This window comes from Balaenoptera musculus, chromosome 8 (genome assembly GCF_009873245.2).
Source record: "Balaenoptera musculus isolate JJ_BM4_2016_0621 chromosome 8, mBalMus1.pri.v3, whole genome shotgun sequence".
NCBI lineage: Eukaryota > Metazoa > Chordata > Mammalia > Artiodactyla > Balaenopteridae > Balaenoptera > Balaenoptera musculus.
Window position 1 is genome coordinate 62,164,130 of NC_045792.1, and position 21,201 is coordinate 62,185,330.

The 21,201-nt window shown below is 36.3% G+C and overlaps 1 protein-coding gene across 6 annotated transcripts in view; it reads right to left on the reverse strand.

The window, feature by feature from the left end:
* STK33 (serine/threonine kinase 33) overlaps window positions 1-21,201 on the reverse strand; it is a 184,174-nt gene that overhangs the window by 59,599 nt on the left and 103,374 nt on the right. For 2 of the 6 annotated variants that reach the window (XM_036860125.1, XM_036860122.1), the window contains exons 1-7: window positions 17,106-17,378; window positions 15,926-16,039; window positions 12,035-12,148; window positions 9,273-9,377; window positions 4,647-4,785; window positions 2,252-2,340; window positions 289-373 (exon numbers count right to left, since the gene is read on the reverse strand). In XM_036860125.1, the coding sequence (XP_036716020.1) occupies window positions 289-373; window positions 2,252-2,340; window positions 4,647-4,785; window positions 9,273-9,377; window positions 12,035-12,148; window positions 15,926-16,039; window positions 17,106-17,330 (871 nt within the window). In that variant the 5' untranslated portion in view covers window positions 17,331-17,378. Of the gene's footprint in view, window positions 1-288; window positions 374-2,251; window positions 2,341-4,646; window positions 4,786-9,272; window positions 9,378-12,034; window positions 12,149-13,202; window positions 13,236-15,925; window positions 16,040-17,105; window positions 17,497-21,201 lie in introns of those variants that run through there. The other 4 variants (XM_036860124.1, XM_036860123.1, XM_036860127.1 and 1 more) reach the window with 4 other exon arrangements.

Below are 21,201 nucleotides of genomic sequence, written 5' to 3' on the forward strand. Positions count from 1 at the left end.
TGATTTTAGCATGAATTAATAAAACAATAATTAAGTTTGGGTGTATGATTACCTAAGAGACATAAACAGCTATAAGAAGAGCCCAGAGAAATAATGAAAACTATAATCTTTGAAGATAAGAACTATGAGAAATCTGCTAAAACAACTAAAATTATTTGACCTAAGAAAAGGTAGCTTGATCAGGGCCATTAAGTCATGATGTGAAACTGAACTGCTCAAGTTTTAATCCATACCAGTTGTTCTACTTTTTCATATAGAAAAAAAATCATTTTAAGTCTACTAACTTACCCATATAGATAGGTGTCCCACATGTGGTCTGCAGCATGGCTTCACTCCTTCCTTGCTTCTTCACCGCTAAACCAAAATCAGTCACCTACAAGAAGAAACTCATACGGAGTCACCTGTGTTCCAGTCCCAGAATTCACTCATTCTGCAAATGGGACTTTCACCGCATTGTATTGCATTTAATTCAGGGATTCTTGAGGACGGAGGGGCTTTACTTGTATTACTAATAAGGACCTTGCTTCCCCTCCCCACCCACCCCTCCTTGTGAAGAAGAAACTTAGTAAAGAGAAGCTTGGTTTGTCAAATCTTGAGAAAACACCCATGATGTTGATTGTTCATTCCTTCTAATTAAATTCACCAGTTCAACATAGGAAGTTGTTCTTGCAAGAAGGCGTTTAACTTTTTTTCAAATGAAAAAGTTATTTTTATAAAGTTCTTTCACTGTAAAATACATTCTGGCCTTAGTAAGTTTATCATCTATTTTTCTGATGCTCAAGCTATGTTCCAGTTTAAAGCGCTGTTATAAATGCAAATCATTATCCTTGTCAGCACTCAAGGAAACTCCCCCCTTTAATAATTATTTATAAGACATTATCTCTAGTAAATGCTATCTTTTCTTTACTATTATTTCCTTTGTGTTTCTAGAGTATATTAATTCAAAAAATTATTACACTATTAAAAACTACGAGAAGCAAATTAACAGGAAAAAAACCACAATATAGCTACAAATACACAGGAGGCCTACTGCTGTAACTGCAGGCTTTCTGCTCAGTTCTAAATCTTGGTCATTAAACATCTGGTTATTAAATATTCAGTACGTGCCCTTGGTCTTGTCTCCCAAGTTGGAACAGCCTTGGGCTGAAAGCAGAAAAACAGGCACATTTATTGATCACACAACCAAAGATAGGCTTTTGGTCCACAGACGCTGAATGGAAAGTTTCCAGTACCTTATGGAGTAAGAAAATATTCCTATCAACAATGTGATATCACTATTTTTCTAAAGAGATTAATAAATTTCTCCAGGAGTGTTCACAATGATCCTACTTGGAGCATTATGATACATATCTTCCTCCACAGAAAATTTATACAGATATCAAATATATAAAAGCTTTCATGATCCAATTCAGTTCTTTGGAGAGCATTTATTCCTTTATGCACCAAATATTAATTGAGCACATACTATGCTTCAGGCACTACACCAGGTACCAACAGCAAATAAGACACACAGAATTCCTGCTCTCGTAGAGTTTACAGTGGAAATATTTAAGAACATTTACTTTACTTGGGTAAAACAACAGTGCTGTTAAACCTATTTAAATGCAACAGAGCAAGTTATTCACAGACATTTTATTCCTAAATTAACACATTCATATATTTTGAAAGCAGCCACTTTTAAAGTGCTAAGTAATAAATAATGTATCCTATCATTTATTTGACATTAAAGAACACTTAATTTGAATAAAGTCTTCAAGAATAAATACTTGGCACATTAATTTTTCTTAGGACATAAATATTAATACCCAAATTATTAAATTTGGGTATTTTTAAATGAGAAATACAGACTTTATTTTTAAATGAGAAATACCGACTTTAGCATTAATTTAGTATCAAAGGCACAGCCAAGGTGCACTTTTTCTCTAGATCTGTAACACATGTACATCAAATTACCAGGCATAATTTTGAAATTAATTAGAATTCAGAGCATCTGTTTGTTTGCTATTAACTAATGATTTAGAACTATCCAAATGAATTTGTACTTTAGAAAAATTCAATAGCACCACTTAACTTGTAAAATTATTCTTGCCAGTCACAACCTCTTTTGTGAAATTTTAATTTTTTTAGCACAAGCCACTTAGTTTTGGCTGTTTAAAAGCTTTCAAAATGTATCTAAAAAGAGGATGTACTTTGCCACTTCACTATCAAACTGTTTATAGGCAAATACTTACCACCATTTCTAATATCTTACCTTTATGTTTAAGTTCATTTCATCGTTAGCATCAATAAAGCTGCTTTTAACCATTATGTTTTCCAGTTTTAGATCTCTATGTACTATATCTACCAAGAAAATAAACAACAAATCAAATGAAATGGATAATGAAAAAATTACTAGAGAGGACACAAATAGAACAAATAAATATACTCGACCAGTTAACATCCACTGTTGAAAAATTTGAGGAGGGCCAGGTGTAATCCTGCCCTCTTCTATTCCCTGATATTCAAGTCCCTTTTCTCCATGTTTCTAACCTTAAGGAGCCATTTTCTTTGACTCCCTCACCTCTCCCCAATCCCCTGCTGCTCCAACTGGCCGCTCTTCATGACAAGTGGCCTGGTAAGTGTGGAAGAGGACCCTGTCCAAGGTTAGGTATTCCCTGGAGGAGGGAGACACGTGCAGTTACAAGCCCGGGAAGGTTTCCCATGTCCTTCGCTCTTCAAATAGAGGATTACTTCTTTACTTCTATGCATATGTTATTGCCAGTGTAAACATTTAACATACTGCAACCTGGCAACACGTATACAAACTCCACTTATTTCAGTATATTTTTCTACAACATCAGTACCACTTTCCTACTCTTTATACATCAAAATTAAAAACAAAAACCCAAAAAAAAACAAAAACAAAAAACAAAAAAAAAACAAAAAAAAAAAACCCCTGAGACACAAAATCTCCAGTTGAACATGTCAGAGCTCAGGTAGGACTTTTATGTACATGCAAATACTCTCATGTACCAAATATTTCCTTTGCAAATAACTGATTCAGTTCATATCCATAGCAATCATTTCCCTAAACTTAAAAAGTTATAGGCATAATTTCTGGAAAAATGAAGCTGAATGAGCCCTGGACTGGCAATTATACCTAATTATTTACAGTTCCCTTACACAGTTCCAGCCTGTGTTGGAATTTTTATTGTTTCTATTGGTCTCCTTATCTCTTCTTACATAAATACCACAAAATTTTAATTAATATATCTTTATAATATGTTTTAGTAGTTGGCAGGACAAGTCTCTCTGCTGCCTCTGCTGTTCTTCTTTTTCATTGTTTTCTTTACTATTCTCACCCATTTCAAAATAATTTTATCTAGTTCCATGAAAAATCCTGTTAAGATTTAGTTTGAAATTATACTGAATTTACAGCTTAATGTGGGAGAATCGACATTAGCATAATATTAAGCCTTTGGTTTTCTGCCCTTGCAAAAATTGTTGCCCTCTGCCTGGAAATCCCTCCCTTTTTCGTCTGAGTTTGTATTCCTCAGCTCAAGCTTTGCTTCCTCTGTGAATTCTTCCCTGACTTTCCTAATCAAATGAGGCACTTAATATACCTATGCTCCTTGCACTTTATATGGCTTTCAGAAATTATCATGTTGCATTACAGTTTGTTTTCTGTACTCCATCTCCCATCTGCCTCTCAATTTCCTTGAGGGGCAGGTGCCTTGTCTTTTAACTTCTGTAACTCTAGAACTAACCACAGTGCTGTAGGTGCTCAAGAAATATCTGCTGAATGAACCCCTGGGTTCCAGTACCAGCTCTGCCACACCTAACCATGTCACTTCACCTCTTGGAACAAAGCTTTTTCTCATCTATAAAATGAGAAGTTTCTAAAGTCACATGTAAGCCAAACTAACATTGAAGAAAAAAAAGCAGGGGCATGAGGAAAAACAGTAGCAATAACACCAAAGAACAGTAAAGCAATTAGAAGAATTAGAATAATATTTAAATGTGGATTTTAAAGTAGTGAAATGATTCCCATACGGTGCTACACTGGTGGATACGTATCATTATACATTTGTCAAAATCCATAGAATTTTGGATTCTATGGATCCAAACTATGGATTTTGGGTGATCATGATGTGTCAATGTAGGTTCATCAATTGTAGCAAGTGTACCACTCTGACGGGGGATGCTGATAACGGGGGAGGATGTGCATGCGTGGGCAGAGGCATCTGGGACTCTCTGTAACGTCTCAATTTTGCTGTGGACCTAAAACTGCTCTAATAATTAATCTAAAATTTTTTAAATGCCTAGAATATATAGATTTTTAACATTATTAATATATGTGCTTTTAGAAATTTCACTTTTATTATTGATTGTCTATTTTTGATTTGATAATATTAGCTTTTCAAACTGTTCTGTAGAAACATTCATAATTTCATCTTGTCTGTGTACAATGTAATTGCATACCTGCCTTGCTTCTAATTAAAATATATCTATAAAGTTAAAAAGGAAAATTTTTTTAATTTTTAAAAGAAAATCTTCCGTATTAGTAGGCATTATTTCTGTCACTATGAATCCTGAATACAACTGCCCTTAAACACAAGTGGTATCTGCGCTCATGGAGTCAGTGAGCTGGATGATCCTCTTCTTACCCTTATTGTGAAGATAGGCTATAGCTGAGGCGAGACTTCGAATGATCCACCTGGTCTCATTCTCTGAGAAATGACCTTTCCTATCCAGAATTTCTTTGAGTTCTCCATCCTCACAAAGCTCCATCACAAGGTACATTTTCTGACATTATAAATTTAAAAAGAGAGAGAGCACCAATTATTTAGTTGAGGATCTTTAAAATGTTATACACTGTATATATATAGCAGAAATATGGTTACAATCGATGTATTCATTCAAAACTATTTGTTATCTATCATGTACAAGATACTATGCAGGATACTAGAGGAAAAAGGAAGCATAAGACACATAGTCTTTACCTTCAAGGAGTTCAGAGTTTAGCTATAATCACAATACCATGGGGTAATGGCTAACAGAAGAGGAATGCCCGAAATGTGATGAGGTTACAGAGGAGGGGAGCCTTTGCCTAAAGAATGCTCACTGAAGAGGCGACATACAGGCACGTCTGGATGACTGAATAGGGATTTATGGGTAGAGAATATGGGCAAGAACAGGCACAGCACATGGCATTTGCAGACTCCAAAGCTCAAAACAGCACTGGTGGGACTTCCCTGGTGGTCCAGTGGTTAAGACTCCGCACTTCCACTGCAGGGGGCGCGGGTTCTATCCCTGGTCGGGAACTAAGATCCCGCATGCCAGCGCTGCAAGGCTAGAAAAAAAAGAAAGAAAGAAAGAAAGAAAGAAACCAGCGCTGGCAGTTAAAGAATAACAAGTATCTCAGCGTTAACAGCACTGGGAGTTTGGTAAGTCAGAGAAGACTGAGATGGTGAGGGGTGAGGCCAGAAAGAACACGTTGGTGTCAGGCTGTAAGGAGTCTTGGATGTCACACAAAGGAGCTGGGATTTTTTTTTTTCCCATATGCAATAAGGAGCCACTGCAGATTTTTAAGCTGATGTCTGGAGTGGGGGGAAAGGTATGTGCTACTATCAGTTCTGCATTTCTAAATGAACACTCTAACAGTGATGAGGAGCACAGCTCAACAAACTTTTCTCTGTAAAGGCCATATCCAGGTAGTCAATATTTTCGGCTTTGAGGGACATACAATCTCTTGCAACCACTCAACTCTGCTGTTACAGCATAAAAGCATCCATAAACAATACAACAAAACTGTATTTATGGACTTTGAAATTTAGCTTCATATAATTTTAACATGTCATGAAATATTACTCTTTTACGTTTTTTTCCAACCATTTAAAAATGTAAAAAACCTGGCTTATGGGCCATAAAAAAACAGGCCGCATGCCACTGGCTCACATGCTGTGTAAGCTGACCTCTGATTATAAGAGGGTAGATGTGAGGCACAGAATGGAGAAAAGAAGGAAGAAGAAAAAGATGTGAAAATACCTGGAGGGGGAAATAGTGGGACTTAGTGACTAATTGGGTATAAGTCGTAAAAAGCCACAAATGAAATGCCTCTTCCATATTTGCTGTTTCTGTGCATACATGTTAAGATCACCTTAGGTATTCCGATAGCCAAGTCATCTATTAAGTCAAAAAGATTCACAGTCAACTAAAATGCATGTCTTTTTCATACCTATGCTATTCAGACACAGACTACCCTCCATGTCTCCATTCTATCCTATAGCACATTTTCATTGCTGTTTTTAAGATTCTGGGATCTGATCGTACTCTGTTACCACTACTAGTGCAACTTCTGTGTTCAGTCAGCAAGCACGAATACAGGAGGAGAAGGCTAACAACCTTTCTTCCTAGAGTCAAAATTCTGACTCACCCAACCTCAAGATGTTTAGAATTTCAAAAGTAACTACAGAATTCTGCAAAGTCTAACACATAAATAAGATTTTGAACTAGGCCATATTTTTTCCACTGACAGCACCATAGGGATCATGAAATGAAATGGAAAGTGAACTATCTGGAAGGCAAAGTTATATTAGCAGTGCTTACAATATAAATTGATGTCATTTTAAAATATGTACGTTGATAAAAGTTATATCAACAGAAGTTTTTTACAACTCTTTCTATAATTATTAAAAGTAATTGTGTAGACCTGGAGAACATGTGGACTCACAAGAAACCATACATAGTCAAACTGCATGATCAGCATTACTCCCTTAGCCTAACCCTTCAGGTAGCAATTTCCATTCATCCTTAAGATGGCTTCAATGGAAGGTCTAGGCATTTGTGTGAGTTGGGAAGATGGGGAGTCAGATGTGACCTGTGTGAATCAAGGGCAAACAATACATCAAAAAGACAATCACAGATGATGGTTTCTTTGGCCTTCAAATTATTCTAGATTTGGACTCCCACTTGTGCCCAAGATGAAGTAACAGATCAGACTTACCCTCCCTCCTGAAACAACTTAAGAAATGGACAAAATACATAAAATAACAATTCTCAGACATTAGACATCAGACAGCATAGGGCAGTGATCCCTGAGAGAGGGGAAACCTATGAGGCCAGCCCCGTGATTATCTTAGCTTACTGTCTGGAGAGAGTTTCCAAGCCACAGAGAAGGGAAAAGGAATCCAAACAGAGCCCAGCAGTCTACATGAACTGAGGAGATGGTGCTGGGAGTCCCTGAAGGCCAAGACAACTAAAGTTCACAGAGAAGATTACCAAAGAGGAGAAATCTATGGAGAGAAAGCTCCATAGATTTGCAGACAGCCCCCCCTCGGCTCTTCAGCAAAGTACCAACTAGCACATGTGTATGAGGAAACTACCCAAAGTTGGGAAAAGAACCATGTGAAAAGATCAGAAGGAACAATCACTGGTGCTTACACATGGCCAGGAAGGGTTTGCATTCCCATTAGCCAGAGTGGAAAATCTCATTATTCATGGGGTAGAATACTCAAAAGGGTCTTCCCACATTAGTTAGGAAAAATTAGCCCTAGACCAAAGGCTGCTCTGGTGTCACCTAACAAAGCTTAAAGTAAGCTTGAAAAGTATCAAACTATTTCCAATAACTTGACTATGTCCCAGAATAAAGCTCAAAAATAGTTGTAAGAATATATAAAATAGCCAGCACCCAATCAAAAATTAACAGGCATATAAAGAAGCAGGCATATAAAGAAGGGGGAAAAATCAATCAATTAAAACTGACCTAGAAATGGCACATATGATAGAATTAATAGAAGAGGACATTAAAGGTTATTATAACTATATTTAAGGAGGAGGAAACAGTGAGCATGTTAAGTAGAAACATGGAAGATAGAAAAATGATACAAATCAAATTTCCATTGGAAGGGATAAACAGCACATATGATGTTACAGAAAAAGAGATTACTGAATCTGAAGATATCACAATAGAAACTCTGCTAAATTAAACAGGGAGAGAAAAAAGATTGGAAAAAAATGAATAGAGCATCAGTAAGCTTTGGACAATATCAGGCAATCTCATGTGTACTTGAGGTCCTAAAAGTAGGAGAAGGCAGAAAAAATATTTGAAGAAATAATGGCCAAGATGTTCCTTAATTTGATGAAAACCATAAGCTCACAGATTCAAGAAGCTCCATGAACCCCAAGCCAAGAAACATGAAGACGACTATACCAAGGCACAACATAATCAAATTGGTTAAAACTGATGATGAAGAGCAAAACTATTCTAAGCAGATTTGAGGATAAAATAAGTCACAACTCTAAAACTGAAAAGGTAGAGAAGCCTCCTGGCACCACTGCCATATACTGCTCCCATAAAAGGTAACTGTGGTCTCTAACATTTATCAAGCACTCCTAATGAATCAAGCATAATGCATAACGCAAATTGACTATTGCTGCCTTAGAGACTGTCAAAGGAAACAAAGAACAATAGCTAACAGTCGATGAGATGTATGCTTTATATTCGCTTTCCCGTTTAATCCTTCAACAACCAAATGAGGTTGATACTATCATAAACCCTTCTTACAGATGAGGAAACTTAAGTATAGAGAGGTTGAGTAACTTGTCCATGGTCTCAGAGCTAATAAGTGGTGGAGCCAGGATTATATTGCACAGGCAATCTGACCCAAGAGTCCACATGCCTAACCACTGTATCATACTGCCTCTGAGCAGAGAAATACCCAAGCCCACGGGCATAAACAACTTGAAAGCAGAATGGCAAATAACCTAGGCTTCAGAACAACTCTAAATGAAAATTACAAGCATTGAAAGACAAGAATGAACACATCTAGGAAAGAAGGAAGATTAAACATACTAGTTTAAGACACAGATAACAAAGTATCTTCTACATAGTGCCAAATATGCCCATACCAACTCTACTATGAAGCTAGACTTGCAAAATTATGACAGTATTCCAAGAGACTCTAATGGAGAACCAAGGACCAAAGCAAAAGGAAAGACGCTTCTAAGGAAGCTCTGGTCACAAAGGGGTTATATCTGAGGTTGTTTCAATTTTAAACATTTGTTTTCAACATGCCACCAGAAATATCACTAAAGATGTCAATCTAATCATCAGACACCTAACTATACAATCAACAATAAAAAGTCCTCCAGAATGCTCTCATCAATCTCCAGTGACAGACTCATGCCAAGCACATGAGTCACTATGTCCCAAAAGGATTACTTCTCAAGGGAATGATGTTCATTTTGTAATAATAACAATTTTCAAAATGCAGCACCTGACAAAGCTTTACCTTAGGCGTCTCAAATACTTGTTCTAGATGTATAATGTGTTCGTGTTTCACACTTTTTAGGATGGTCACTTCCCGTTCAAGTAACTTCACAGCAGAGCTTCCAGCCTTCAATGATGAGGAAACATAGATTTCACGTATGAATTTCATTACTGCATACCTCAATATAAAAGTTAAAGTTATTTAATATTTTTCCTACATTTTCTTTAGAAGTTCCTTTTTCAAAAGATAACATGCAACTTACCTATGTGTTAAGAGTAAAGTATGCCCCATCTTATCTTTTGTCCAATTTTAAGAGATATATTATTTGGCCTCAAACCACATCTGTTTCTTGGACTGTTTCTATAAATTAGCTACAACATGGTCTCTGTCATGTCACAAAATTATTGCAATTTTTAATAGGCTTTTTGGAATTTCCTTCAAAATCATATTGATCCTTTGATGTAAGCATAATAAAAACAAAATCTACTTTCCCAGGACATCAATTAGAAAATGGATATAAAGCATCTGTCTCATTAAATGTTAGAATTGTTAAATAAAATGTTTTTGTTTTATTGTTGTTTTGTTTTGATTATATTTATATACATATCAAAAGAAACAATAGGCAGTGAGATTCTACACTTAGCCCTGCATTATATTACTTCCTAGTCCCCCAGTCTCAAAAATTTGATAGAAAGAGAAGGAGAGAGAGCACGCTCGATCAAGATGGAGATGGAGATTTTGCCTGCAGACCAACCTAACTCCAATTTATCTCCTTACATGTTACCTTTAACCACACCTGACCAGGCCTTCATTCAGGGTGTAAGTAACTGACTGTCTACAAGGTCATCTAAGAAATTCCAGAAGGGCTTTCTCCACCCTAACCACCACTACCACCATCCCAATCATCACCCCTCTTGATATCTAAATTACCATCATTATTCAAGGATAAACATTGTCCTCATTCGCATGAAAATATCCCTGAAAGGGATAATAAAGTTCTTATTCCTCCCTCCTTACCCCTAACCCCTGCCCCCGCCAAGTTTGGGAGAGACATAATAGTTCCTGAAGGACTGGAAAGGGATTGATCATAAGGCAAATTTTACCTAGTTAAAATTTTTCCCAGTGTCATCCCTGCTTCCAATTACATTTACCCTTCAACCATTACCATCTCAGGAGGGATAGGAAACTGCCCACCCTCTGTGCCTCACCCATGGAGGATGAAAGTCACAGTTTAAGGTTATCCTAGAGGGTCAAGAGGAATAGTGATTGTGAGGAGTGAATTCCTGTACAGACCAGATATGGAGAGTTATCACAGTATCCATCTCAATCCTCTTCCTACCTCCCTCCACAAATGGTTTGACCTGTATATAATGCAGTAATATACTGTCCAATTCATATATTGACTATATAACTTTATTTTACTATATTAGTGTCCTGAAAACTCTCAGCATCAATAGGTATGTGCAAGATTATGAATTCCTAACGTTGCAAGCAGGCATCCTGACTATATAACTCTAAAACCTGACCCCTAACCCTATCTGACACCAAAGGAGCAAAGGAAATAAAATCCCATTTCGTTTTTTTTTTTTTAAATAAATGTATTTATTTATTTATTTTTGGCTGGGTTGGGTCTTCATTGCTGCGTGCAGGCTTTCTCTAGTTGCAGCGAGCGGGGGCTACTCTTTGTTGCGGTGCGCGGGCTTCTCATTGTGGTGGCTTCTCTTGTTGTGGAGCACGGGCTCTAGGCACACGGGCTTCAGTAGTTGCGGCACGTGGGCTCAGTAGTCGTGGCTCATGGGCTCTACAGCGCAGGCCCGGTAGTTGTGCCACACGGGCTTAGTTGCTCTGCGGCATGTGGGATCTTCCCGGACCAGGGATAGAACCCATGTCCCCTGCATTGGCAGGCGGATTCTCAACCACTGTGCCAGCAGGGAAGCCCCGACAATTCATTTAGTTAATTCTAAAGATTTCTAGAAGGGCTCTGGATCTCCCTTTATTAAGATTTAATGTTACTTTATTAAACTTTAGGGGGAAATGGTATGTAATTTCCTATGGCTTGTTTTAAAGAATACATAAAACCTACTATTTCCTTTTGTAAGTGTAATATTTATCATCGCAAATCCAAGGGAAAAACACCTAATGTTGTCTTTTGTTTTTCCTTGGGCATAGAAAGTGTTTTAAAGTTGATGAAACGATCAGATATAAAGCTTGAGGACTTAGATTCTCCCTTGAAAAGAAGCCCAGTCATTCTTCACTCCAATGAAATCTAGTGAGACATACAGTGCTTACAAGTAAACAGTACAGAAGATAGTTGGGGGAAAAGTGGTTCAAACTGAAAGAGTAGGTAGGATGAATAAACAGAGTTAGCTACCAATGAGGAAATAGGGAATCAAAGGAAAGGCAAAGATAGGGACAAAGTATATCAGAACCACATCAGGAGAGACTACCGGACCCACTTCTCACTAAGACATCGCTAGCCCACAGCCCTACATCTACACATACTGATGATCAGCCCTCACCTTCAGCTCACTCTGGTAAACTTTACCTATATTTGGTTGTGCTGGTTATGTTAGTTAATCCTTTCATTTGCTTTTTAGTACCTGTCTACTTGAGTTTAAGAACTGTTCCCATCCCAGAAGGCTAGAGAAATATCCACATTTCTCCAGGGGAACAGCCTAGGCCCTGGCCCTCAGGGTCAGCTGTGTTAGTGTGAAAAACTGTACTGCCTACCCCACCTTGCACTGGCACTGTGCCCTCAGTAGGATGCTGCTGATATGCCTTACCTTTTCTTTGCTCACTTTTTTAATTGCCCACTTAGTTTCTGTTTCCTTGTCAATAGCTTCAATGACCATTCCAAAGCTCCCTTGTCCCAATATTCTTCCAAAGGTATAGATTTCCTGGATAAAAAATATGAGTTCCTTTGTCTCTCTCTGCCATTCATCAGGATTACAAATAAACATATAATACTGATAGGTATCCACCCAAGGGAAGAGTGATTCTGCTCCAGGGTAAAATCAAATAGAAGACACCCCATATTTGCTTCAATATTAATAAACACATCTTAATTAAACAAAAATAAGTTTTGATGAATTTTATTAAATATCCTTTAGAGGAAAACCATACAAATCCTTACAAAGAAATGTAAAAAACTTCAAAAGCATAAAAAATGAACCTCTTCTAAACTACAATATTAATGAAATGTCTTCATAAGAAAAAGGAGGAATGGAATATTAATACATACATGCAAATATATATGTGTGTGTATAAGATACATTCAACCAAAAAATTATCACCAAACTCTGAGAGCTACACTATAAAATCAACACATATTAACCACTGAACAACTGCTTTCCTGTTTACCAAGTAACCCTTTTTCTTTATCGTCACTGTTTCTATTAAAAAAATCACTTTTGTTGTTTTATTTCCTTTTGTTTTAGGAAAAGGAATATATGACCAAAATATTAATATAAATCAGCACTGTAAAAAAAATAAAAACCATCCACAGTAACACTATCCAGACCAAGGATCCTTCTGCTTATCGGTTTACTTCTGCTTACAAAGACAATGCGTGGGTCTTGACAATACCAGCATTCCACTTCATGTTGTAAAATAACAAGCAGGTAACTCATTTACACTTTCATTTCTTGTGAATTTGGTTGGAGGGAGTCAGTCTCCTTGATCTGAATCAACTCCAGGGCAGTAACAAGAGTTTCTCGACCCATGATGCACAGGGACTAGAACAGGAGAGAACACCTGAGCTAACGCTGCTGGGGGAAGCCTCTGTTGGGTTAGCCAGCCAAAGCCTGCCTTAGAGATGCCACGTTCCCTCTGCGTGACTACTTTCATCTTCATCATGCAACAGGTAAATTACTGCTAGACTTTATGTTTTCTACTGCTTACATTCCTTTCTTACTTTTGTAAAAGAAGATCCGTATCCAACTAATTACTTACCTCCTTATGAAGGGCTTCTCTGCCTAACTCTGCACTGTGGTAATTGTTCCTTTGACTTCCTTCAACATGTATGCATTGGTCCTCAAACACTATTATTACTCTCTTGCTTACAAACAATTTGGCTCATTTTTTTCCTTCCAAGATGGTCTAGAAACACCTTATGAAGCTGTTTCTTTTGTATCCTTTAAAAAGCCTGCCTGAAACCTTGTAGGCAAAATATTCATGCTTAGTGCATGGGAGGAAAAGGGAGAAGGGAGAAGGAAGAAGGGAAGGGAGGGAAGAGAAGGGGAAGGGAGGGAGGAAGAAAGGAAAGAAGGAAAGGGAAAGAAAAAAGAGACAGAGGGAGGAAAGGGGAGAGACAGAAAGGAAAAGAAAGAAGAGAAGAGAAGAAAAGAAAAGAAAAGAAATGTTCAGCTTCAACATGTTAGATTTTCCTTGGATATTTCCTTGTGATACATACTTTGGGGGTTACAAAGATGGATAAAACATAATTCCTGTTTTCTCATAATTTGTAATCTACTCAAAAGACAAGATTATTACTTAAGTCATAAAATCTTAAGTTAAAAAAAAATACAAAATGACACTGGGGCCAGAGACCAGAGCTAAAATACTGGGAGAATAAGGGAAAACGTTATGAAAGACATGGCTTCTGAGATAGGCATGTGAGGGAACCAAGGCAAGAAAAAATAATTGAGAATATTTTTCTATAATCCAATCAAAGCAAGGAAGGCATTTCAAAGGAACAGCAGTGCAAATGTGGAATGAATGAGTGAGCTGGTAAATGAACTGAATCAATAAATCAATCTAGTCAGCAAGCCAGCCAGTCAGGAACCTATACATATGCATATTTGAGAGAAGTGAAAGACTGGGTACATGAAGTTGAACCCTGGAGGAGGAGCTCCAGATCTGAGGTCTTGAATGTTGTGAATGGTGACTCCCACTCAGGCAGGGCACATCCTGTCCAGGGGATTGTCCCCAGGACACTGCCTTCTGATGACTTATAATTACTTTGGCTTTTCCCTCTTCCCATTACCACTTGATAGTGAGAATCAAAGTCAAAAAACTAAGATGATTAAAATAAGACAAAACATTTTATTATATGTACCTGCAACTCCCAACTATACACTATGTAAAATGAGTTAAATCTCAACTTAAACCTTTCATTCCCACAGAACAAAATAATCTCAATAGTCCCTAACCACTTCCCCAACTTTTCTTGTCCTTTAAAAATTAACCTCTCATTTTATCTCTAGACATATAGAACCACAATTTGGACACAGTATTTTAATACCGTTTATAGGATTTTTAAAATGAAGAATGGGTAGAAAAATAGTCCAACTGCCCAACTAGTTGTTTATAAATTAATCTGTTTCTTCAACTAACTGCTTTGGCATCATTACATAGTGATGAAAATAAGGAGAAAATGACTTCTTGTTTGTAATAATTTTAAGAGGATGCTATTACAATGGTAACATAGATCTCTTTTTATTGACATATAAGAAGTCCATGATATAGTATAGAGTGTGAAAGCATGCATGATATGATCCCATTACGAAAAATCTGTATATGTGGAGGTGCTTACATTGATGTCTGGAAAGTTGTTCATCTAAATATTAAGAATAGTTATCATTAGGTAGTAGAACTTTGGATGACTGTAACTTCCTTTTTTATACTCTTCTGAAATGTTTGATATCTTCAAAATGAGCCTGTCTATTTAATGGGGGAAAAGAAACTTCCCCTATACCATTTAATGTTATTTCTTAAAAATATGTGTATATTTGAAATCTTTTACAATTTAAACCAGGAAAAAAACAAAAATAAAAAATAGGGTAAGACTTATACATGGCTAGAAAAATGAAGTAAAGATAACAAATGTTAAAATTGGTTATGTCTGGCTCATGATTTTTATCTTCTTCACTTTTCTATCTATATTTTCCTAATTTTTCAAAACGCATACATTTTGCTTTTATAAAAGCTCTTATGGTTAAATTTAAAACTCAGTAAATTTGTGGATTTTTTAAAAATTCAGGTCTTTTGTTTACAGGGGAAGATTTAAACTTTTCAGGTCAGAAGTTCTCAGAAAGTTTTTCTGATCTCTTCAAGTAAATTGCCAAATATTTCTTAAAGCAATTTTTTAAAGTTATTTAACATTAACACAATTTTCTTCTTGTAGTTGTTCTTGTTGCAGTTCCTTTAATCTGGTGTTAAAGGAACACATTTTAATTTCTAAAATGGTACTAAAATTTAAGTCATATTTGTATATAAGAATTAGAATCCTGGGAAGAATAATATTGGTATTCACTCAATCACAGGCTGGAAAAATATGGAGGGGCCCATGAGGGAAATTCTAGCCTCACTACTGGTCATCAAAGAAGTGAACAGCCAAACCATCTAAGTCACCTGGTCTCTGTCTGCATCTTGAATAAGTCTATACAAAGACTCCACAACTGCCCTCAGCAACAGGCAAGACCTGGAGACCAAAATGTTCTCATTTTGTCTAATAAAAATGCTCTCCACTTTAATTATTAAAGTCCATTTGCACCTCTATGAACAGAAAAAATAATTAATCTGCATTTTCTTTAGTAAAGACTTTGACATACTTAAAAATGGTAAGTTTCCTCTTTCCTTTCCTTAGAGACTTACTTTTAAATCATTTTTGCCATTAACACTGACTTAGAAGAAACCGGAAAATTTCTAGTAGCTTCAGTTTGCTCTCTATATACCTGAATAGCAGCTCCATTGTCCATCCTTATGTGAGGAACTTTTCCTTCTGTAAAGTTGCCTCGACCCCACTGTTGTTGAGATGATTTTCTCTCTACATTTGAGGTTTTTGAGGGCTTGGACCAAAAAGAAATTATAATATTAACTTTAAGATATAATAATCTGACAAATCTTTAATGTGTGTCAAGATATTTACTGTGTACAAGATAGTTTACTGTTTTTTTCAAATTCTAAGCCCTATATAATTCATTCACTCATTAGGCTAAAAGAGGCCTTAAGAAGTTATTCAATCTAATCTCCTGAATCCACGCAAGTCTACATGATGACTTGCATAGAAGATAAATCAGGACTTAAAATCTTTAACATCACAAGAGAAGGCAACTTCACAGCTTTCTCAATCACCCTTGTTTCAAGACATAACAATCATCTCAAATAGGTTATACACAAAAAATTACTGGCCAGACATTCACAAAATATGCTTTGAATGAAGATAACATAGCAATAATTCACTCAGAGACACCTATATGGCAAAAACTATACCATAATACAAATCAGAAATAACAGTTTAGGGTGAAAATGTGAAAAAGGTACAAATTTGAGGGCTGAGAACCTAACTTTTCTTAAACTTACTGCTGTCTCCAAAGTTGTGCTATATCAATGACAATCTTCCACAGTGCCTCTTCACTATAAAGGCGAATATACCAAAACCCGTCCAACTGGGTAGTCATAGATTGTAACTAATGCAAGTCAACTTTGTAAGGTATACTTGATATTCCATCTAGATAACCAGGAACTGTCTTAAGTAATAACCACACTATATTTAACCACAACCATAAATCTCATTCTGCATCAATTGAAGAAAATGCCCCCAAATTCAGATTTAATTCAATTTGAAAACCAATTCATTTCCATATACACCATTTTTTAAAAAAGAAGCTGGAATAACATTCTGAATTATTCATAATCCTGAGAAATCATTAATTTGGGCAGTGGTTGGAAATAGCGTAAAAGAAATTACCAACCAACTTTTCTCACCTCTTATGTAAGAAAGAAATGTTACTTTAATAGTTAAGAAGGCAATGAATTGGCTGACAAGGGTCCATGGGATATGGATGAATCTAGGGATGGGATCAGGGAACGGGACATCCACTTGTGTTGAGATGTACAATCTTCAATATTTACCAAATCTTTTCCAGAGGTAATATCTTTGCTGGTTTGTCTTTCTTTTTTTCTCTCTGGTGAAAATATAAATTCTGAACTACCAATGCTCGATGTCTGTGACATTTCCACCACTGACACTGGAGAAAGCTTTGTTTTACAAGAACATACACAAAGTACATTTTTCTGAGAAGCAGATGAACAGTTGGGGCATTTTGTGGATTTTTTACCACAGCTGCTATCAGCCATTTGCTTAACTCTTCAACAAAAGCAACTTGAAAGAAAGATGTTTCCACTGCTTGAGGAAAAGAACCAGACCAAAAAGGGTAAGGTAAGCTGATGGCGAAAACTGTAACTTCCAAGTGGTGAGGTCCTTAGGTTAATGATGCACTAGACTTCCAGTCACACGTGAGAGCTGCAGGTAGAAAAGAAATCACCATTTAGAAAATTCTTTCTTATCCAATCACCCTCCTAGAAATCAAAGAAAAACTAGCAACTAGCACCAAAAGCATCCTGCCTATACATGAAAGTTAATATTTACAACAAAATTATAACATATTTCTAAAAACCAATACATTCTCATCTTCCAAAATTGAATTCTTGAACTCCAGACATTTTATTTACTTAAGAGTCAAAAGAATCACCCTCTGTACACAATCATAAAACTGCTAAAAAAGCATGGTCTAAGGAAATTTGGTGGGTTGATATCAATTTTTTTTAAATGAAGCAGAATAGAATAGATATATATGAGAGTATTTTGCATTGATCCTTGGTAAGTTTTGTGAAACTTAAAAAAAATTATATAGATATGAATGTACAGAATGTGTGTATGTGCGTGTGTGTACACTTGGTCACAGTTTAAAATGTATTTCTTAATGTGGGTTGTGGTAAAAACAAAAAAGACTTAAAAATACTGATATAAAACGTACACTACTGTGGTTTCAGAAGTTAATAAGCCTTAGTCTACTTATTAGCAGAGCAAAGCCATATCACACACTTCACAAAGGAGTAGATAATTTGATTTTATAAAACTATCTAATTCTAAAAGTTCAAAGGCAATATTAGAAGTATCCTCATTTTTATTCTCAAATAGAAAAACAGGAACTAGTGGGTGCTATTTTTCCCTGAGTGAAGAACAGGTACGCCCATCATTCTACCTAACTAGAGTTATTGCAGCTGTATGGTGGCAAGTCAGAGATGTGAGCTGAGGAAGGAGGGGGATGTGTTCTGCAGCACATGAAAGAGAATACTTTGAGAAACTTCCAGAAGTTACTGGGAGTACATCATTATGGTTTTGTGCCATCCTACTACAGGTATTACTTAAAAGTGTATTTTGAAGTCATAGATTGATAAGGCAGGGGTATATGAACTATACCTTTGTTCTTTGTACTGGAATAAACTTGACCACAATAGGAGTTAGATATCTTTATTTCATTAAAGAAATATATTTCTAGTTTTAATTGTCTAAGACTGATTTTCTAATCAGAAACAAGGGCTAACGATCAAATCTTTATCTATTGTGATTACCATATTTTTTCTTATTAGATCTTTTGATATGCTGTATTGTATTAAAAGCTTTCCTAATATTAAAGCATTCTTACATTTATAGTATGAACCCTACATGATCATGATGGATGATTCTTTCAATGTGCTGAAAAGTTGAAATGTTTGTATTTTGACTTTTCACAGTTATATTCATAAGTTAAACTGGTCTATAATTTTCCTTTTCACTCATCTTTGTCAGGTTTTGATACAAGATCCTGGCAGCTTTATAAAATAAATTGGGTATCTTTTCCATCTCGCAATGCTTTGTAACAATCTGTATAGCATGGGAATCTACAGGAAAATCTCCCAGGCCCATAGGATTTTATGAAAGATATTGCTAGTAGTTTATCCAATATTTATTCCCCCATTCTTCCTTATTAACAGAATCCTGATTTTTGTCTGGGACAGCAGTATGCTAATTAAAATCCTCCATTTCCTAGCGTCCCTTGCAGCTTGGAGATGGCCATGTGACTTTTGACCATGAACCTTACAGAATGAAAGCAAAGTTGTACTTAAAAGAAAACTTTATTAAACTTTATTAAAAACAGAAAAAGAAAGGATAAAAAATATACCACGTGAGCAGTCGAATCAAAAAGAGAAAAACATGATTAAGGGACAAAATTTAAGATGAACAGAAATGAAAAAGAAATGTAGGTTCTGTTGAATCTTGTCTTCCCAAATAAACCGAACCCTCCCTCCCTCCCTCTCAGATTTCAAATCTTACCATTCTCTCCTTTGCTCTAGATACACCTGTCTCCTTGCTGTTCCTTGCATATGCCAAGCATGCTCCCTTCTTGTGGCTTTGGCCCTTCCACTTCCTCTGCTAGGATGCTCTTCCCTCAGACATTTGCATGACTTGTTCCCTCACCTCATGCTGATTTCTGCTCATCTAAGAGACCTCTTCTAACCACCTCATCTGAAACAGCAGACCCATTCACTCTATCCCCTTACTTTGCTTTATTTTTATTCATAGCATTTATCATTTCATTCAGGAAGTTCTATGCCAGATTTCTTTCCTACTTTTAGTGAATAGATGATTCCCATATATGTAAATTGTTTCATAGCAATGAAAGCCATCCAATTCATTTCATTCAGTTAGAACAACCAAAATCAGATCATGGCAGTGTTCTAGAAAAGGGAGGAGTTCTTACAGGCCAATCTCATTTGTGAGTAGATACAAAATTCCTAAATGCTGTACTTGTATTTATCCCAGGTAATACACACAGCATATTCTAAGATTATTAGACAGAAATAAATAAACTCGGCCCAATAAGTATGACCTTTCATCAAAGTCGTATGAAAAAATTCTCCTGCTGTGATTAAAACTCATAATGGTGAGCACTGGAAAAGGTACATAAGGAGTACCCTCCAGACAGGTAGAGGGAAAAAAGAATGCAATTGATGCTAATGCGCGCAGGTGCGTGCACACACACACACACACACACACACACACACACACTCATCCTTTTTAACAAATGCTTGACCTTGTTTTTCAAGTATATGTAGCAAAACAAAGAAAACTCAGAATGTACCCTTATGCACTATGCAAAACGATTTTACTTTAGGCCTTGGAAAAAAATGCTTTGCATTTCAGGTTAAATATAAAAGCCTGTAACCATCAGTGACTCAGAGCAGTAGAGTAGATTTGCAAATAACAGCCTGTTTAGGAAAAATAGTGCTTTCTCTCTACAGGTGCAGAAAAGTCCCATGTCAGAAGTGTAAGGCGTCATTTTATACATGCATTGAGAATACTGATTTTAAAGTACTTTTTATAAGAAAATGAAAGAAGTGTTCATAATGTAAAGGTTTATTTAAAATGTAGCTGAGTTCCTTCATTATAAGCAGTACTCCTAAAAGAATGCTTACCATAGCCTTCAAATTTTACTACAGATATATATATATATTTATCCACAAACTTGCAAATAATCTTTAATTAAATTTCCCATTTTTAAGACAGATTATTTTGTTGATCAAAAAATAGTTATCTTTTTCTTAGCTCTGTTCAGAAAGCATTTCCTTTAGTTTTTCCCTCAATTTCTCAGTAAGTCATATTATCACTGTATCACTGACATTGACACAGACTGACGAGTACTTTTTTTTTATACTGTCAATTTTATTATTTTTTTTAACATCTTTATTGGAGTATAATTGCTTCACAATGTTGTGCTACTTTCTGCTGCACAACAAAGTGAATCAGCCATAGGTATGTATATATCCCCATATTCCCTCCCTCTTGCATCTCCCTCTTACCCTCCCTATTCCACCCCTCCAGGTGGTCACAAAGCACTGAGCTGATCTCCCTGTGCAATGCAGCTGCTTCCCACTAGCTATCTATTTTACATTTAGTAGTGTGTATATGTCAATGCTACTTTCTCACTTCATCCCAACTTAACCTTCCCCTTCCCTGTGTCCTCAAGTCTACATCAGCATCTTTATTCCTGGCCTGCCCCTGGGTTCATGAGAACCCCCCCCTTTTTTTTTTTGATTCCATATATATGTGTTATCATATGGTGTTTGTTTTTCTCTTTCTGACTTGCTTCACTCTGTATGACAGACTCTAGGTCCATCCACCTCA